Source organism: Esox lucius, chromosome 13 (genome assembly GCF_011004845.1).
Source record: "Esox lucius isolate fEsoLuc1 chromosome 13, fEsoLuc1.pri, whole genome shotgun sequence".
NCBI lineage: Eukaryota > Metazoa > Chordata > Actinopteri > Esociformes > Esocidae > Esox > Esox lucius.
In genome coordinates this window covers 30304889-30323588 of record NC_047581.1, presented here as the reverse complement: position 1 = coordinate 30323588, position 18700 = coordinate 30304889, and the positions used below count along the sequence as shown (strand labels likewise).

Sequence of the window (18700 nt, the reverse complement as noted above, 5' to 3'; positions counted from 1 at the left end):
TCAGTATTCACATCTCCCTCTCTTTCCTTCACATCTTCCTTCCTCAGTATTCACATCTCCCTCTCTGTCCTTCACATCTTTCTCTCTCCTTCAAATTTTCCTCTCTCTCCTTCAAACATCTCCCTATCACATATTCCTTTCCTGTTCTTTAAAATCTTCCTCTCCTTCCTTCACATATTCTCCTTTCTCCAAATCTTACCCTCGGTCATCCTTTATCTCTTGTCTCGTTTCATTTATTCAGCATGTATTGTCCACTAAGATAGTCCATTGAGATGGTTCCCTCAGTTAGTCCAGTCAGATAGTACACTAAGATGGTTCTCTCAGATAGTCCAGTCAGACTGTACACTAAGATGGTTCTCTCAGATAGTCCAGTCAGACTGTACACTTAGATGGTTCCCTGAGATTGTCCAGACAGACTGTACACTAAGATGGTTCCCTGAGATAGTCCAGACAGATAGTACATTAAGATGGTTCCCTCAGATAGTCCAGACAGATAGTACACTAAGATGGTTCCCTGAGATAGTCCAGACAGATAGTACATTAAGATGGTTCCCTCAGATAGTCCAGACAGATAGTACACTAAGATGGTTCCCTGAGATAGTCCAGACAGATAGTACATTAAGATGGTTCCCTCAGATAGTCCAGACAGATAGTACATTAAGATGGTTCCCTGAGATAGTCCAGTCAGACTGTACACTAAGATAGTCCAGTCAGTACCAGTAGACCCGGTCTCTCTGTAACTGTGACTTCTTGGAATGTCCCAGTCACAGCCATTGACAAGGTCTTGCCAGTGAGTGTGTGGTGTGTGCATGTGGCGGGGGGAGGGGGGAGGGCTGTGTGCGTGTTTGTGATCCTACAGGGATCAATCTGAATCCATTGAAAATGATTGGCGGGTTGTTCCCTGCTGAGGGCCGTTTAAATGGTGACGCACACATTCTCTATCTGATTCACTGACTGACTGTACCTCTCCCATCCCCCTACACACACACTCACACACACACACACACACACTGACTGTACCTCTACCATCCCCCTACACAGACACACACACACATTGACTGTACCTCTCCCATCCCTCTACACACACACACGCACTCACACACACGCATACACACACCGACTGACTGTACCTCTACCATCCCCCTACACACACACTCACACACACACACACACACTGACTGTACCTCTACCATCCCCCTACACACACACACACACACACACACACACATACACACATACACCATGTTAGATGGCTTTTACAGGTGAAATGCAGAACACATAACCAGTACCTTCAGATGCTGCAGGATAGCCCAGTATGCCTGCTTCTCGCTGGAAGACACTGCTGTTGGCTAAGTGGATGACTGACTGGTTGACAAACTGGTTACTTCTGGCACAGGGGTCATGTCACTAGCAGAGTGACGGGGGGCTGGGCACAGGGGTCATGTCACTAGCAGAGCGACGGAGGGCTGGGCACAGGGGTCGTGTCACTAGCAGAGCGACGGAGGGCTGGGCACAGGGGTCATGTCACTAGCAGAGTGACGGGGGGCTGGGCACAGGGGTCGTGTCACTAGCAGAGCGACGGAGGGCTGGGCACAGGGGTCATGTCACTAGCAGAGCGACGGAGGGCTGGGCACAGGGGTCATGTCACTAGCAGAGTGACGGAGGGCTGGGCACAGGGGTCGTGTCACTAGCAGAGCGACGGGGGGCTGGGCACAGGGGTCATGTCACTAGCAGAGCGACGGAGGGCTGGGCACAGGGGTCGTGTCACTAGCAGAGCGACGGGGGGCTGGGCACAGGGGTCATGTCACTAGCAGAGCGACGGAGGGCTGGGCACAGGGGTCGTGTCACGAGCAGAGCGACGGAGGGCTGGGCACAGGGGTCGTGTCACGAGCAGAGCGACGGGGGGCTGGGCACAGCCTGTTCCAAAATCTGAGTCACAGGCATGCACGCAGCCAGAACAACGCCCTCGTCTGTGCATCAACGCAGAGCCGTTTCACCACAGCTTTTGGGGGACCCGCGGACCCCCTTCCTGTGTTCAGGCTTCATCGTTGTGGGGTGACCCCGGGCCTAACCCTAATGCCACGAATAACGACTGGGGTTATGCAAAACGGGACAGCATGCATCTGCTTGAGGGGGTGGGAGCACCCAGTCAATATTCAGGCCAGCGGGCGGGGAGTTCCAACCTGCACCCTAACACCCCTACATAGTGCAGTACTTCTGGCCTAGGCCCACAGGGCTCTGGTCAGCACCAGTTCACCGCTGAGGGGATGGGGTGCAGTTTGGGAGGCACCGCGCCGACAAACGGGGTAGGATGCATTTAATTGATCACCCGGATTGAAAGGAGAGACCGGTGGTGGTGGGGGGGGGGGGGGCGTCCTCCTGCTCCTTTTCTTCCCTTCTCCCTGAAACCATCTGCCTAAGCGTTGCCACCCTGTCAACCCCTAAAAAGATCTAACTACCCCCCGAACACCTCCCCCCACCTCCCCTCCACCCTGTCGGCCTACAAAAAGATCCGGTCAGCCCCCTCAACACACCCCTGCCCCCCCCCACCACCACCTTCCGACCTCAAACCTTCCTCTCATCTTTTCCCTGAGACCCCTTCACCCCCCAAGTCTCTAACGAAGGCCTCAGCCCTCTGTGACTCTGAGGACTGAAGCGGAAATTCTATTGAGCGAGGTGGAAATTAGGGAAAAAGTTGATATGATATGGCTGATTGTCAACAATATTATTTTATTGCCCTAAAGTGTATATGAAATGTATGAAAAGGAATTAAAACAGTTATAATACATTTTTTTACTGAAGCTGTTTTTGATGGTGAGCAGAATTAGAATGAGCATGAAATAATTTGACATGGCCTATTCTGCCATCTCGTGGTCAAAAGACAAAACACTGCAACGAATAATGTACGAACCCTCCATTCAAGGGGTACTGTGTAGATCTGTTGCTAAAAGACTGAATTTTAAACAGCGATACGACAAGACCGGAACAGTATTAGCTAGTCCACATGGAAAATGTGCGGATTTAGGGTGGGTGATTTGCTGGGGGTGGGGTAGGACTGCAAGTGTCTAAGCGAGTGTGAGGTGATTATAAGTAAATGCAAACTGATAGACATGGTAAATATCTCAGGAACTTGGAACTATTCAGTAGAAAATAATATTTGAAACTTTAGCTTAAAACATGCTCTGCTGATGTCTTCTATTCAAGTATGCTACTAATACAGTGAATATCTTACAAATTGATCCTTAATAAATGGATTATGGATTGAGAAATGAATTATTTATATGTTATATATATATAAATAAATGTATATTTAGGACCTATAAATACATCTAATATAGTAAAAACACATATTTAAAATTGCATAGAATTTTACTTTTAATGCTATTATGCATAAACAGAAACAAAAAAAGTAACCTAACTTACTAGGTAAACAGCTAGGCCAACACATGGTGCAGTGCATCTCTTAAAAAGAGAAAAATAAGAATATTTTAAGTGTAGTTTTCCTTCCTGGGAAATATACTGCAAAGGTACTGAATGTTACTCAAATATTATAGACTTTGTTTTTAGATGAGAGCTACCACACAGACTGTGGTCTGCAAAAGCACTTTCTAACAACTGCGGATGTGAAAAGGCTTTATGAAATACATTTGATTGATTTACTTAAGTTTCTTATTTGATTTTAATTGATCACTGCTTCGATATAAAGACAAGGCTTGTTATTTTATTTATTTTTTGTCACATGGATGTCAGTTATTCTATCCCTGTGTATTCTTTATTACAGGTAATGGAGAACATTACAATTCGCAAATTTGTTTTGGTTGACTCATCCAGTGAGTAAAGTAGTTATCTTTTCTCCACTCATGCTTTGGTCAGATCTTTCCACCAATTCAAGAACAACTTTGACTTTATGCTTGAGGAATCTGACTGTGCCAACAGAATCCAATGGGAAGCCAATTTTGTTCTAAATGACTCCTGCTGTTAGGGGTTGCTATGATCAGAGAATTATCCAGAGACATTCATGTTGAACATATTAAACGTTAACTGAACTTCACAACTGTCCATAAGTATTCAATCCCAGGCTGGCTGAGTGTTTGCATGTGCTTAAGGTTTCCTGAATACCAGGGTGTGGGTAGGGTGTTTCTATGACAAGACAAAGTTATTACTACAAACTGGATATCAGCTCAATGTTAGGAGAAATAGGCAGTCAAATTAGGTCAAGATATGGTAGGTTACCCGGTCAGACGTTACAAGTAAGCTTGGTGTTTCTTAAGGAATTGGCAATAGAAAGACTGAACAAATGGATCTGTTCCCAGGCTAGCTTCAAGGTGCCACCATACATACACAGTTCTTCCTCAGAAGCAGGCCTCATGGAGATGATGGGGCCCCAGCGGTAACAGAACATTCACTCTGCATACAGATAATCTTATTAAAAGTATTTAGTCAACATATTTTACAGGTGAGTTACTATGACTGGCCAAGCATCTCACTGCCTTTGAATGTGAAAACAGTCTCCTTTGAGGCACACCAAGTGATTGACCAAAACCACTTGGCTCCTCAGTTGTAAATCATAACGCTATCATCACTATTTGATCCTTTATAACACTGTAGCTAGAGGCTAAATCGGGCTAAATCGAGATATTTAGTATCTTCTTCCGGTCAAGTTGCACCTTTACCCGGAAAGGAATCTTTCAATCTGTCATGGCGGTGTATCAGGCGTTGATGGTTTTTTTTGTGCTAGTCTCAAATTTTGTATCTTTTCCACAGTATTTGGGGGGGGTTTCTCTACTACTTCTATTAACGAGGTCCTTTATTACAAAACTTCTGAACAGAATGTTGTTATCAAGCGACATTTAGTAGATTGTAGTTATTTTCTGTCCTAAACCAGCTTTGCTAGCAGCTTTGTGTTTTTTTGTTTAGCCGGTACTAGGTGTTGATGTGCGGTTTTCAGTCATGAAGACAGTTTTGATGGTAGCGGAGAAACCGTCGTTGGCTCAATCAATTGCCAAAATCCTCTCTAAAGGTGAGTGACTAGTGCTCCAACGCATGTATCATTCAAGCAACTATTGGCTAGTTAGCCAGACAGTTTCTTTTTTGTAACGTGGAATCAGGGAAGAGCCAGAAACACTGTAGTTGGTGATCTTTAATATTATGACTGTAAGTAGCTAACTCGTTGTATTTAGGCAAAAATATGATGCACTCTGTGTAATACAAACAGAATAACAAGCGTGTGTGTGGTTTTACAACTGAGTTTATTATTGTCTTAAGCTTTTAGCCGATGGTAGATGAGTGTATATTACTTGATCTATGAACTTGACATGTTCAGTGTCAATGGCAATACTACAACTGACATGAGAGATGGAACTGAGCAGTAGCAGTTGGTGTCGATAATATTATTGATAGTCATCTTAACATCTTTATCCTCGGCTAAACACAACAACATTCAAAATACACATTGTCTAATTTCTACACACAATGGTCACAGTAAAGGGAAACACACAATATACAGCTGGCTAATTCTTTTCAATCACGCAGTTCTTAATCAACTCGTCGGGATGTAGCACATATACAGGCTATATTGATAGTCTCGAACTCCACCTTGTTGCACAAGTGATTTCTCCTCAGGACTGGCACTGTCAGTGTAACGGGTATGGTCTCCAGGCTGGCAGTGCTGTCAATATTTCTACAGGAGTGTGTCTCAATGCACTTGGCATTTTCCAAACGCTGAGGCACCCGGTACAGGTCAAAGGAAACTCTGGAAGGAGGGAGAGAGAAATCATTACCAGGGAGAAGAAGGTGGAGGAGAAACAAGGTTGTCAAAGGGGGTTGGGAGGGAGAGAGACGAGCTTGTCAGACTGGGAACAGTCACAATTGAACGAAAAATACATGTCCTGCAAACACGTGAAACGGTCTCAGGAGGCTACCTAGGGCTGGGAATCACGCAGCGTCTCCCTTTTCAACGGACACAGTGTTGTAATGTTCTGACACGTTCTGCCAGTCAGTCTGTCCATCTGTCCTCCAGTGATCCGTCCATTTAGTTATTCAGTCAGTCAAGCATAGTACTCACTCGTATTCCCAGGGTGTTATACTGCGTTGGTTGATGTCTTTGCCCATGTCATATAGATGTCTGTGGAGGTTCTCTATGTTGAGAATGCCCAGGTTGGAGTCCAAACACGGGTCTCCGTTGGAGAAACACGAGCACAGATTCAGGGTCAGCAGGCCGAGGAACAGCAGACGCACAGTCTACACAATGACACATGGGAGGGGATGAAAGAAAGAATTCAACCTTGAATACCAAATGCATTTATCAAAGTTAGCTACAGTCCCCAAGTCTTCATCATTCATCACCTGGAGAGCAACTGCCTCAACACAAGCAAATAATTCACTATCCACAAAAGCTTCTATTCGTCTCACCTGGACTTGCTGCATGTTGGGTTCCGGAATGAGTTCTTGGTTCTGGCTCCGGAGACTGTCTCTGTCTCTGCTTGGGCAGCTGTTTCTGAGCTTTGTTTCTTTGATGGCCATCGTCTCGAACCAGGGACATATTTATGCGCCTGGGCCTGAATGTGTGACCCACTGAGTCATTGGAACGGTGGGCTGGAGTGCGGGATTAGCGTCACAGCTAGGAATGGAGTGTGTGTGTGTGTGTGTGTGCGCGTATGTGTGCATGTGCGTTCGTATCAGTGGGAGGGGTCTCATTATAGCAGCCTTTTCCATGATTGTATGGCCATTAGCATTTATCCTTGAGAGAGGCAAGCCATTAAGTTTATGTATTAGATGCCACAATGACGAGGAGTACATTTATTTAATTTTCATTTAATGACGCTATTATATTTAGAAAAACATTGTCCCTAAAATAGGCCTGATTTGAATTAGCATTTTTGGTGTTTCATGACTTTTCCACCGGGTTGACAAAGCAAGAGAGGCTGTCGTTTTCACTGTAGGTCAGATGGTACCTGGGCATGTCTGTCATGGGTAGGCCTGGTCTCAGTCAGAAAGACCACATTTCAACCTGTTTCCTGCCCTGGTCATGTACCCTATGGTAGGTGACTTGTAAATGGCTCCCTACGCCCTATCTAATGTTCTGAAATTGTACCTTGTCACGAAGCCTTCCAGAAACTATTCAGGCCCCTTCACACTCTAGGTTTTGTTGTGTTATGGACTTCATTACTAAATGATTTAAAAAAATGTTTTCACCATATTTGTTTTAATTGAAAATAATTTAAATATGTTGTAGCCTACATTAGTATTCAGACCTTTTATTTGATACCTTATACAAAATGCTTTCAGCAGCAATCACATTATTTTAAGGTATGCCTCTACCAGCTTTGCACACCTGGATTTGGGCTGTTACTCCCATTTTTCCTAGTAGATCCTCTAAAGCTCTGTCTGGTTGAATGCGGAGCGTTAGTGAACTGCAATCTTAAGGTCTCCTCACAAATGTTAAATCGGGGTTCAAGGTGTAATTACTCCTACTGCTCTGTGGTTGGACGGTTTATAATGTTAAGGGAGGTGTAATTACTACTACTCCTCTGTGGTTGGACAGTTTATAATGTTAAGGGAGTTTGTAATTACTACTACTGCTCTGTGGTTGGACGGTTTATAATGTTAAGGAAGGTGTAATTACTACTACTGCTCTGTGGTTGGACGGTTTATAATGTTAAGGGAGGTGTAATTACTACTACTGCTCTGTATTCCGGATAAGAATGTCTGCCGAATGATTGTAACAAAACTCCTCCCATCTGACCTCTTCCCCCAGGAAGCTGTTCTAGCCGTAAAGGTCTCAACGGAGCGTGCTCAGTGCATGAGTACATGGGCACCTTCTCTGGCCAAAGCATGCGCTTCAAGATGACGTCAGTGTGTGGACACGTCATGAGTCTGGATTTCATAGGTGTGTACCGCCTGGCTGCCTCTCCCTTCCCCCTCATCCTACCCCCACATCCTCATCCTACCCCCACATCCTCATCCTACCCCCACATCCTCATCCTACCCCCACATCCTCATCCTACCCCCACATCCTACCCCCACATCCTCATCCTACCCCCACATCCTCATCCTACCCCCACATCCTCATCCTACCCCCACATCCTCATCCTACCCCCACATCCTCATCCTACCCCCTCATCCTACCCCCACATCCTCATCCTACCCCCACATCCTACCCCCACATCCTCATCCTACCCCCACATCCTCATCCTACCCCCTCATCCTACCCCCACATCCTCATCCTACCCCCACATCCTCATCCTACCCCCACATCCTCATCCTACCCCCACATCCTCATCCTACCCCCACATCCTCATCCTACCCCCTCATCCTACCCCCACATCCTCATCCTACCCCCACATCCTACCCCCACATCCTCATCCTACCCCCACATCCTCATCCTACCCCCTCATCCTACCCCCACATCCTCATCCTACCCCCACATCCTCATCCTACCCCCACATCCTACCCCCACATCCTCATCCTACCCCCACATCCTCATCCTACCCCCACATCCTCATCCTACCCCCACATCCTCATCCTACCCCCACATCCTCATCCTACCCCCTCGTCTTTTTCTTACCCCCTCGTCTTCTTCTTACCCCCTCGTCTTCTTCCTAAACACAGATACTTTTCCCTAAATCAACCTTTTCGTCTGTTTCACCCTTCAGTTGAACCCCGTGGTTCAGCAGGCTGTGGTCGTTATTCATGTCAATCCCTGTGAGATAGTCATAGTGACGTCATATCATAGGTCAGAGGTCAAGCCCGTTAAAGGAGAAATGGTGCACGGTAAACAGACCGTGACGTAAAGGCAATCTAGATCCGAGGTATGACCGCTGAATAATCAGCTCTGATTCCTGCATTTGTGACTGAATTCTGGCTGCTCAGAGAGAGATCAGGTCTGGCTTCTAAATGCTGCTCAACTCCTGGACTCCTCTACTGGCCAAATTGTTCAACTATTTTAATGGGCCATGGTCAAATGCTCTCCTCTCTCACCTTCCTGTCCTCCCTCTCTTCTCCACGCTCCTCTCTCCAGGTAAATATAACAACTGGGACAAGGTGGATCCAGCTGAGCTCTTCAGTAAAGCTCCCACGGAGAAGAAGGAGGCCAACCCCAAACTCAACATGGTCAAGTTCCTGCAGGTCAGTCCACATCTCCAGTAACACCTGACTGTCAGTCATCCACTTAGCACTTCCAAACCCGTGTCTAACTATCTAACACAACCCTCAGCTGTTTCATCATGCGTCGCCTCTTTTCACTAAGTCCCTCTGTGACTGTTTGTCCCCAGGTTGAAGCCAAGGGCTGTGACTACGTGGTGTTGTGGTTGGACTGTGACAAAGAGGGCGAGAACATCTGCTTTGAGGTACTCCAGAGGGTGTGGTATATGGCCAATATACCACGGCTAAGGGCTGTTCTAAGGCACGACCCGGGGTGGAAGGCCTGTATACAGCTCTTAGCCGTGGTATAACGGAAATATACCACAAACCCCTGACAGCTCCAAGAAAATTAGTAGAGTAAAAGTAATGTGATTTCATGGACATCATGTGAATTGGACAAACTGATACTCTGAGAGGAGACAAAGTGGGTTGAAGGAGACCAAACTGGGTTCAACCCACCCAGTTCATAATACAGAGCGTTAAATTGGCCAGGTCCTGGATGCCATCGAACCGGTGATGACCCGTCCGTATGGTGGTGAGAAAACGGTCTACCGCGCCAAGTTCAGCTCCATCACCGACACGGACATCTGGGCGGCCATGAGCAAGCTGGGAGAGCCCAACCGCAACGAGGCCCTGTCCGTAGACGCCCGGCAGGAGTTGGACCTCCGCATCGGATGTGCCTTCACCCGGTACGGTAACGGCACGCCCGCGGGCACACTTCGTCTTGTCCGCGGGCGCCCCGTCGTCAGATCCGTGCCGCGGTGTGACTGTGGTTTTTCCGCCCGTCCCTGTGGACGTTGTCGGGTGGTTCTGCGCTGACGCCACCGGTTCCGTCCGGTTCCGTGCTTTGTGTTTCAGGTTCCAGACCAAGTACTTCCAGGGTAAATACGGCAACCTGGATTCGTCCCTGATCTCCTTCGGGCCGTGCCAGACTCCCACGCTGGGCTTCTGTGTGGAGCGACACGACAAGATCCAGTCCTTCAAACCGGAGACCTACTGGGTCATCCAGGCCAAGGTGAGCGAACCGCCAACATGCTGCCGAAGGGTCTCGTCTGGGAACGGGGTGTTCAGGTAGACACTGGGAATCCCGACCGGCAACAAAAGGAATACAAACCCCTAAAGATGACGTGTTAGAGCCTGTAGATTAGAGGTTAGTCATTGCAGTATTCGGGCGACCACTCAAAGGTCTGCATTCTCAATCCCTGATCTGACTTCTTTGATCTAAGCACTTGACCTTATTCGTTCCCATTCATTGGAATTGATAGGAGTGTCTGCAACAAAACAAACCAAATCCGTCATAATTGACCAGCAGCGGAACTGTGTGAACGCTGCTGTTCTGCAGGTGTTCAAGGGGAAGGACAGTCCGCTGACTTTGGACTGGGACAGGGTGAGGGTCTTCGACAGAGAGGTGGGTCAGATGTTTGTCAACATCACCAAGACGTCCAAGGAGGCCAAGGTACGTTGTCTGTCTGTTGGAAATGGGAATAGACCGAATACGTCATAGTTTGTAGCATAACAGTTCAAAGTTGACGGTGTGCGTTAATAGTTAGCCCAAAGCACACTCATTTCCAGTCTCTGCGGCGAGGCTAACATCTGCCTACACTGACCAGAAAGTAAATGAGCCGACCTGGTAAGGTCACAGCAGGTCAAAGGGTTCACCACTCAGGATAAGAATTCAAGCACACCTGTGTGAATGGAGCAGTAATCACGTCGCTCTCTAGGTGGAGTCGGTGAGTAAAAAGGAGAAGGCCAAACAGAGACCTCTGGCCTTGAACACCGTTGAGATGCTCCGAGTGGCCAGTTCCTCGCTAGGTGAGAACACCAATCACAGTAAAGACGTTAGCATCCGTACAGCCTTTAGCAAATCACCACAGAGACACTTGCATATGTAGTCTTTTAGCCAGTCATAGCACAGTTTCATCCAAACAGCCATTCAACCAGTTCAGACAGAAAACACAATTTATTATTATAAGCATTTATTGGAGAACTACGAAAAGCAATGTAAAAACATTGTCTGGGTGTTCTGGTCCTCTGGGGTGACTCACTGACATCACATGGTCGTGTATACAATACTTCTAGATGGAGAAGAGCGTCTGCTGTCTGACTGTGTTTGGTTGTAGGTATTACTGTAGGTGGAGAAGAGGGTCTGCTGTCTGGCTGTGTTTGGTTGTAGGTATTACTGTAGGTGGAGAAGAGGGTCTGCTGTCTGGCTGTGTTTGGTTGTAGGTATTACTGTAGGTGGAGAAGAGGGTCTGCTGTCTGGCTGTGTTTGGTTGTAGGTTTTACTGTAGGTGGAGAAGAGGGTCTGCTGTCTGACTATGTTTGGTTGTAGGTTTTACTGTAGGTGGAGAAGAGGGTCTGCTGTCTGACTGTGTTTGGTTGTAGGTTTTACTGTAGGTGGAGAAGAGGGTCTGCTGTCTGACTGTGTTTGGTTGTAGGTATTACTGTAGGTGGAGAAGAGGGTCTGCTGTCTGACTGTGTTTGGTTGTAGGTATTACTGTAGGTGGAGAAGAGGGTCTGCTGTCTGACTGTGTTTGGTTGTAGGTATTACTGTAGGTGGAGAAGAGGGTCTGCTGTCTGACTGTGTTTGGTTGTAGGTATTACTGTAGGTGGAGAAGAGGGTCTGCTGTTTGACTGTGTTTGGTTGTAGGTATTACTGTAGGTGGAGAAGAGGGTCTGCTGTCTGACTGTTTGGTTGTAGGTATAACTGTAGGTGGAGAAGAGGGTCTGCTGTCTGACTGTGTTTGGTTGTAGGTATTACTGTAGGTGGAGAAGAGGGTCTGCTGTCTGACTGTGTTTGGTTGTAGGTATTACTGTAGGTGGAGAAGAGGGTCTGCTGTCTGACTGTGTTTGGTTGTAGGTATTACTGTAGGTGGAGAAGAGGGTCTGCTGTCTGACTGTGTTTGGTTGTAGGTATTACTGTAGGTGGAGAAGAGGGTCTGCTGTCTGACTGTGTTTGGTTGTAGGTATTACTGTAGGTGGAGAAGAGGGTCTGCTGTCTGACTGTGTTTGGTTGTAGGTATTACTGTAGGTGGAGAAGAGGGTCTGCTGTCTGACTGTGTTTGGTTGTAGGTATGGGTCCTCAACACACCATGCAGATAGCTGAGCGTCTCTACACCCAGGGCTACATCAGCTACCCCCGCACGGAGACCAACCACTACCACGACAACTTTGACCTGAAGGGAACACTCAAACAACAGGCCAACAATCCATTCTGGGCCCAAGAGGTAAGGAGAGACATGCCCACACACGCCTAGACACACACACACGCCTAGACACACACACACACCTAGACACACACACACACACCTAGACACACACACACACACACCTAGACACACACACACGCCTAGACACACACACACACACCTAGACACACACGCCTAGACACACACACACACACCTAGACACACACGCCTAGACACACACACACACACACCTAGACACACACACACACGCCTAGACACACACACACACACACGCCTAGACACACACACATAGACACGCACACACACTTAGACACACAAACTCACACACATCAGATGTTCCTAGTTTTAACCAGCCTTTAGGGACATTTTGGTCCCCATTTACAGTAAATAGAACTAACACTCTAGCTCAGATAACACACTGACAGCTTCTCCTGGGTCGAGGCTCTCTAAGGACTGCTTGCACCCCGGCCCGGCGTCAACACGCTATGCCAGTGCACAGATATGTACCAAATACAGAAATGTAAAACGCTCTCAACCACTAGACAAGCACTCACAAACTCACGTGGATTACCTAGTTAGTTATTATGAAATGCAAAATTTTTATCGAACATTATGTAACTGGAATGTAGCATCTTTGAGTAACACTGTAATCCACAGCCATATCAGATTGAAGACCAAATGCACTTACTGCTCCCCGACAGGTGAAGGCCCTGCTGTCCGAGGGCCTGAACCGTCCCAGGAAGGGGGCAGATGCAGGAGACCATCCCCCCATCACCCCCATGAGGGCTGCCTCTGAGGGAGAACTGGGTGGGTATGGTGGCACCTGGAAGCTAGCCTGGGAACAGGCCTGTTTGTATTACCAACTCTGGGTTGATCAAATCTGTGGTTGGGACAACTGGCGACATCGGTGTGTCACTTCCTCTCGGCTGTTCCTTTTGCCCCCTCCTCTGTCCTCTATTCCTTGTAAGGAAAAGACTAGTGCCTCGGTCTTGCTCTACCATCATGATGACAAGACAAAGCTGTGGGTTGGTGGTTACCTGGCTACATGCTTAGTTTCTTAACTGTAGTTGTGTCTGTTTTGATACCAGCAACCAAAAACAAAACATTAAATGCGTGTCTTTGTGCACAGCTGCTTGGGCATGAGAATTTCAGTTTACTGGTTTTGGCACTTTACAAATTCTGTACATTTCCTAGAAAGTCTGAAGGAGTGGTGAAATGATCTCTACATCTGCCTCGTACTTCAGAGGCTGACTCAAATCTGATATGGGTCACTGAGTGTAAAACAAGATGTGGACAGCCAGGAGCAGAATGAGGCTGTCGAAGGTCAGGTCAGGGGTCTTAGGGTGGCTGTTGACCTGCCCTGTTACCATAGACATCTTAGTCATGTGACTCAAGGCAAGAACCAGGAAAAGAAATGTAAGCGCTTGGTAGCAGAACAAATGACTGTTTCTCATTGGAAACTCTGGGTAGTCCCTCCCTGTTTCAGTCTGTTGTCCTCGCCCACAGGAAGTGACGGCTGGCGGCTGTATGAGTACATCGTCCGCCACTTCATCGCCACAGTCAGTCAGGACTGTAAGTATCTGCAGACAACCATCTCCTTCAGCATCGCCAGCGAGGGATTCTCCTGCAGCGGAAAGACACTCATATCCCCTGGTGAGGATACCACGCCGCTGTCTGATGTTGTGTCATGCTCCGGTCTCATTGGCTCATCTGGTTGTGTTTCGGCTAATTGTTTTGTTATTCATCAGTTATCCAACGGATAAGACCAGAGAGTCATTGATGTAGTCCAGCTGTTTCTTTGGTAACACTGTAATTAACTTACATGTGACGTGTTGCTCCGGTTTCGCGGAGGTGAATAGACCGAATGATACCATTCCAGTGTCACCGCTGGCTTTCTGCTCTGTAATGTCGTGTGACGTTGTTTGGCCCAGGCTTCACGGAGGTCATGCCCTGGCTCGGGATCCCCGTGGAGGAGGCCATGCCGGTGTGTGAGAGAGGAGACGTGTTCAGCGTGGAGGAGGTGAAGCTCGTGGAGCGACAGACCTGCCCTCCAGACTACCTCACGGAGGCTGACCTCATCACACTCATGGAGAAACACGGCATAGGTCTCTGCACCGTCCGCGTGTTGCGTTCCTAGCGTTCTAGGAAGTATCGGATGAAGTGGGAGGCGTGGGAAACGGGAGGGGGAAACGTTAGCGGAAAGAGTAGTGGGATGGATTTGAACCCATGATGCAGCTGTGTGTGGGTAGAGTGTCTGTTCACATCAGCATCCCATAACCCCTCCCTCCCTCCCCAGGTACTGACGCCAGCATCCCAGTCCACATCAACAACATCAGCCAGAGGAACTATGTGACGGTGGAGAGCGGACGCAAGCTCAAACCCACCAACCTGGGCATCGTTCTGGTACATGGATACTACAAGACAGGTGTGTGTGATGTCAGGGATACTACAAGACAGGTGTGTGTGATGTCAGGGATACAACAAGACAGGTGTGTGTGATGTCAGGGATACTACAAGACAGGTGTGTGTGATGTCAGGGATACTACAAGACAGGTGTGTGTGATGTCAGGGATACTACAAGACAGGTGTGTGTCTGATGTTTTCATTCGTTGGTGCCCCCCTCATGGGATGTGGAAAATTCAAGTCTACAAGTTTGTGTGTCTGTGTCTGTGTGTGTGTGTGTGTGTGTGTAGATGCAGAGCTGGTCCTACCCACCATCCGTAGTGCAGTGGAGAAACAGCTGAACCTGATCGCCCAGGGCAAGGCCAACTACCAGCAGGTCCTCCAACACACCCTGGACATCTTCAAGAGGAAGTTCCACTACTTCTTCGACTCCATCGCCAGTGAGTACCATCACACACACACACACACACACACACACACACACCTGAGATGCCTCTACTACGTGTGCTGAGTTCCTTGGTCTCTAGATGGCGTTTAAATGTGTAGCTTGAAGTTGATGTAGGCCTGGGAGATCCAGCTGTTTCCGTGAGCGGAACATCGCTAGACCCGCCCCCTGACCTCGGTCTTGCTCTTTGTCCTCCAGGTATGGATGAACTGATGGAGGCGTCCTTCTCTCCGATCGCCGCCACCGGGAAGCCCCTGTCCCGCTGCGGGAAGTGTCATCGCTTCATGAAGTACATCCAGGTCAGTTTTAGGAAAACGATTAGAGCAAAGGTCATCAAGTCATCTTCCCCCGTTTAACAAATTATGTATAGTTTTCTTTTTTTCTTTTTTATCATACATGTTCTTTTTGCGGCTCCGCCTTGAACATATTGTTTTGGCCATTTGTTTAGTCTGTGATGAGTGGATCCCTGATGGAAGATCTTATGTCCAAACTCTGAAGTCACAATGTTTAGGCTGAGGTCAGTACCAGTACATCCTGGTTCTATTCAAGGTTGTTCTAGCTGGCTGTGACTGGGGGTTCCTACGGAGGTGGCAGAATTATTTTAGAACCGTGTGACGTGGGGGAGGGCTTGGTCGGCTGGGGAATTTTTTCACAACCCTCTCTAGCGCCTCTTTGAGGCGGGATGGTGACCTGCAAAACTCTGTGCAGTTGTTCATTTATCAATATTTCCTCCAACACATTTATTCGTCTCACCTCTCTGTTTTGCAAGCAGTGTGAGACGCAGCAGGGAGCGGCTTTCTTGAGCCTATGTCAGAGGATGTATTTCCCAGTGCTTCTGCACTGCCAGCTAGGTTTTCCTTACTGAGACAGCTAAATGTATCACAAAAAAAGTATAACATTTGATTAAAAAAAAGTATGTATGTATATTTGTGTGTTTTATATGTATGTATAATCATACCGTCATACCATCAAATATAACTATAAAAAAAAATCCTGATTGGAGAAAAGTTTCCTCATTGGAGAAACATTGCCCACCAACGTGCCGGACAGGCAGACTAGACTGGAGTCATAGACCCTGGGATAGATGTGACTCACCCTGCCCACCGTGATGCCCACGATGCCAAGGTCGTGGTTCTCTACAGCCCCTTCCTGCTTCCGCCGGTTGCGTGGTCGCCTGGTGGCCTTCGGTCGGCTGAGAGGGATCCGGAAAAAAAAAGCTTTTAAAAGAACGGATCCACTTTAGCCGAGGAAAGCATGGCAGAGTGAATTATTTAGCAATCAGGGCCCCGCACATTAAGGCACAGTGTTAATAACTTTTTATCTGATTAGGACAGGTAATCTTTCTGCTGTTCCAAACAGTTTTATCAAAAGTTTGGTCCCTGCTGAACACAGCCCTCACCTTCCTATATCTGCATGTGTTTATAAAACAGTTAAAGGTGTCTTCCAATCACATCAGCCGGGTGATCATACACACACATAGATACACCGTAAATTACAGGTGGGTTTTGTGGTGTCCACAAACAGACCGTTGTGAGTCTAGTCTGACCGCAGCACGTGGTTTAACCCCCCCCTCCCCATCCAAGGCCAAGCCCAGCCGGCTGCACTGTGCCGGGTGTGACGAGACCTACAGTCTGCCTCAGAACGGGGCCATCAAGCTGTACAAGGAGCTCCGCTGCCCGCTGGATGAGTTTGAGCTGGTACTGTGGACATCAGGGTCCAGGGGCAAGAGCTACCCCCTCTGTCCCTACTGCTTCAGCAACCCCCCCTTCAGGGACATGAAGAAAGGTGAGGCGTGTGTCTGTCTCTCTGTTTGTTCGTTCGATCACAGGGGCGTGGTCATGTTGACCATCACATTCAGGGGTGCGGTTCAATTCAATTTCGGGAAGTGAACTGAAAATGTGATGTACCCTCACTCCTTTCCTCCACTCCCTTTCTTACCCCTCTTTCTGTCCTCTCCTCCCCCCTCTCCCCATCTATCTCTCAACCCCTTCCGAACTCACTCCCCCTCTGTCTCCCAGGTATGGGTTGTAATGAGTGTACCCACCCGTCCTGTCAACACAGTCTCAACTCCCTGGGTATAGCCCAGTGTGTGGAGTGTGAGGCTGGGGTTCTGGTGTTGGACCCCAACTCTGGGCCCAAGTGGAAGATGGCCTGCAACAAGTGTAACGTGATGGTCCACTTCTTTGAGCAGGCCCATCGTGTCCAGGTGGGAGAGCTGCGCCTTTCAGTTTCAGTGAATGTTTGGGCGTTATGTATATATGAATGCTTTTTTAGTTGAGTTGAAAACAAAGAAAGTGACCGCAAATACATAAAATGAACCGTAATGAATAAATGTCATCCGTGTGGCGTGTTTTTAATGATGTCGTCCATGTAGTGTGTTTTGAATGTCATCCATGTAGCGTGTTAAACCCCAGTCCACAGTCATTAACAGGTTTGCATTGGATGATGATGATGATGTGGGTGTCAATCTGTTTATCTTCCTCTGCCATTGCCTCTCCTCCCTATTCCTCCCTTCCCTTTCTCCAACCCCTATCCCTCCCTCTTTTTCATTTGTCCTCCTCATCCTTCATGCCCCCCCTCCATCCCACTAGGTGGCGTTGGAGAGCTGTGAGACGTGTGAAGCGTCCCTGGTGGCGGTGGACTTCAACAAGACGCGCTCCCCTCTCCCGGATGGTGAGACCCAGCACAGCGGGTGTGTGTTCTGTGACCCCGTCTTCCAGGACCTGGTGGAGCTCAAACACGCCACCATGAGGCACCCCTCCATGACCAGGGGCGGGGGTGCGAGGAGAGGGGGGCGGGGCAGGGGGCGGGGGCGCAGGGAAAAGAAACCCAAAGATAAAATGGCGGCTTTGGCTGCGTACTTTGTCTAGAAGCCAAGTGGTTCGGGTCGGAGGTCAATGTGTTAATCCGCAGGGTTGGGGTCAAATATCTTACCAAGACGTCGTTGACGGGACTGTTTCCCAGTTATTGAGTTACTGGAATTTCAGTTATTCTGCCTTTAATTTTAAATAACACCAACTCTGTAGTGTTATTATGGGGTGGAAAGAAAATGCCATCATGTGTAAATATAGGGGTTTTTTTCTATTTAAAAGTAAATAAAAAAATGAAATGTGTCTTTGTGTTATGAGTGACTGTTATGACTGTTGGTTCACTGTGCAATGGGCTTCATTATTGTTAAAAATAAGAGGTTTGGAACCACCACAACACACCATGGTCTGGGTAGTCTGGTTACTTAGTTGGACCAGAAGGGCCTTGGTCAGGCAGGTGACCAACAACCACAATATTCACTAACACAGCCAACCGGAAGGGCCAGTCTATCACACCACTGTGCACACATCTTCATACTGCCTCCCATTAGAACTGAACCTACAACGACAAACCTTCAACCCCTTGCTCTTGCCAGGTCGTTTATGTGATCTTGTCGGTGCAAAAGCGCCCTTTCATACCAGGTCAGTTATGGTACTGTGATGCCTCGTTGACTGTGATGGCAAGAAATGACCTT

The 18700-nt window shown here is 47.9% G+C and overlaps 1 protein-coding gene across 1 annotated transcript; it reads left to right on the top strand.

The window, feature by feature from the left end:
* The first annotated feature begins 4684 nt into the window (after positions 1 to 4684).
* Positions 4685 to 18288, top strand: top3b (DNA topoisomerase III beta). Its single transcript, XM_013136853.4, has 18 exons — positions 4685 to 5020; positions 7757 to 7888; positions 9020 to 9126; positions 9273 to 9347; positions 9634 to 9830; positions 10000 to 10156; positions 10484 to 10597; positions 10863 to 10953; positions 12214 to 12368; positions 13052 to 13157; positions 13857 to 14003; positions 14282 to 14455; positions 14647 to 14775; positions 15044 to 15193; positions 15397 to 15497; positions 16782 to 16983; positions 17217 to 17404; positions 17790 to 18288. The coding sequence occupies exons 1-18, from the start codon at positions 4951 to 4953 to the stop codon at positions 18066 to 18068; spliced, it is 2574 nt and encodes an 857-aa protein (XP_012992307.2). The 5' UTR covers positions 4685 to 4950; the 3' UTR covers positions 18069 to 18288.
* Positions 18289 to 18700: the final 412 nt, after the last annotated feature.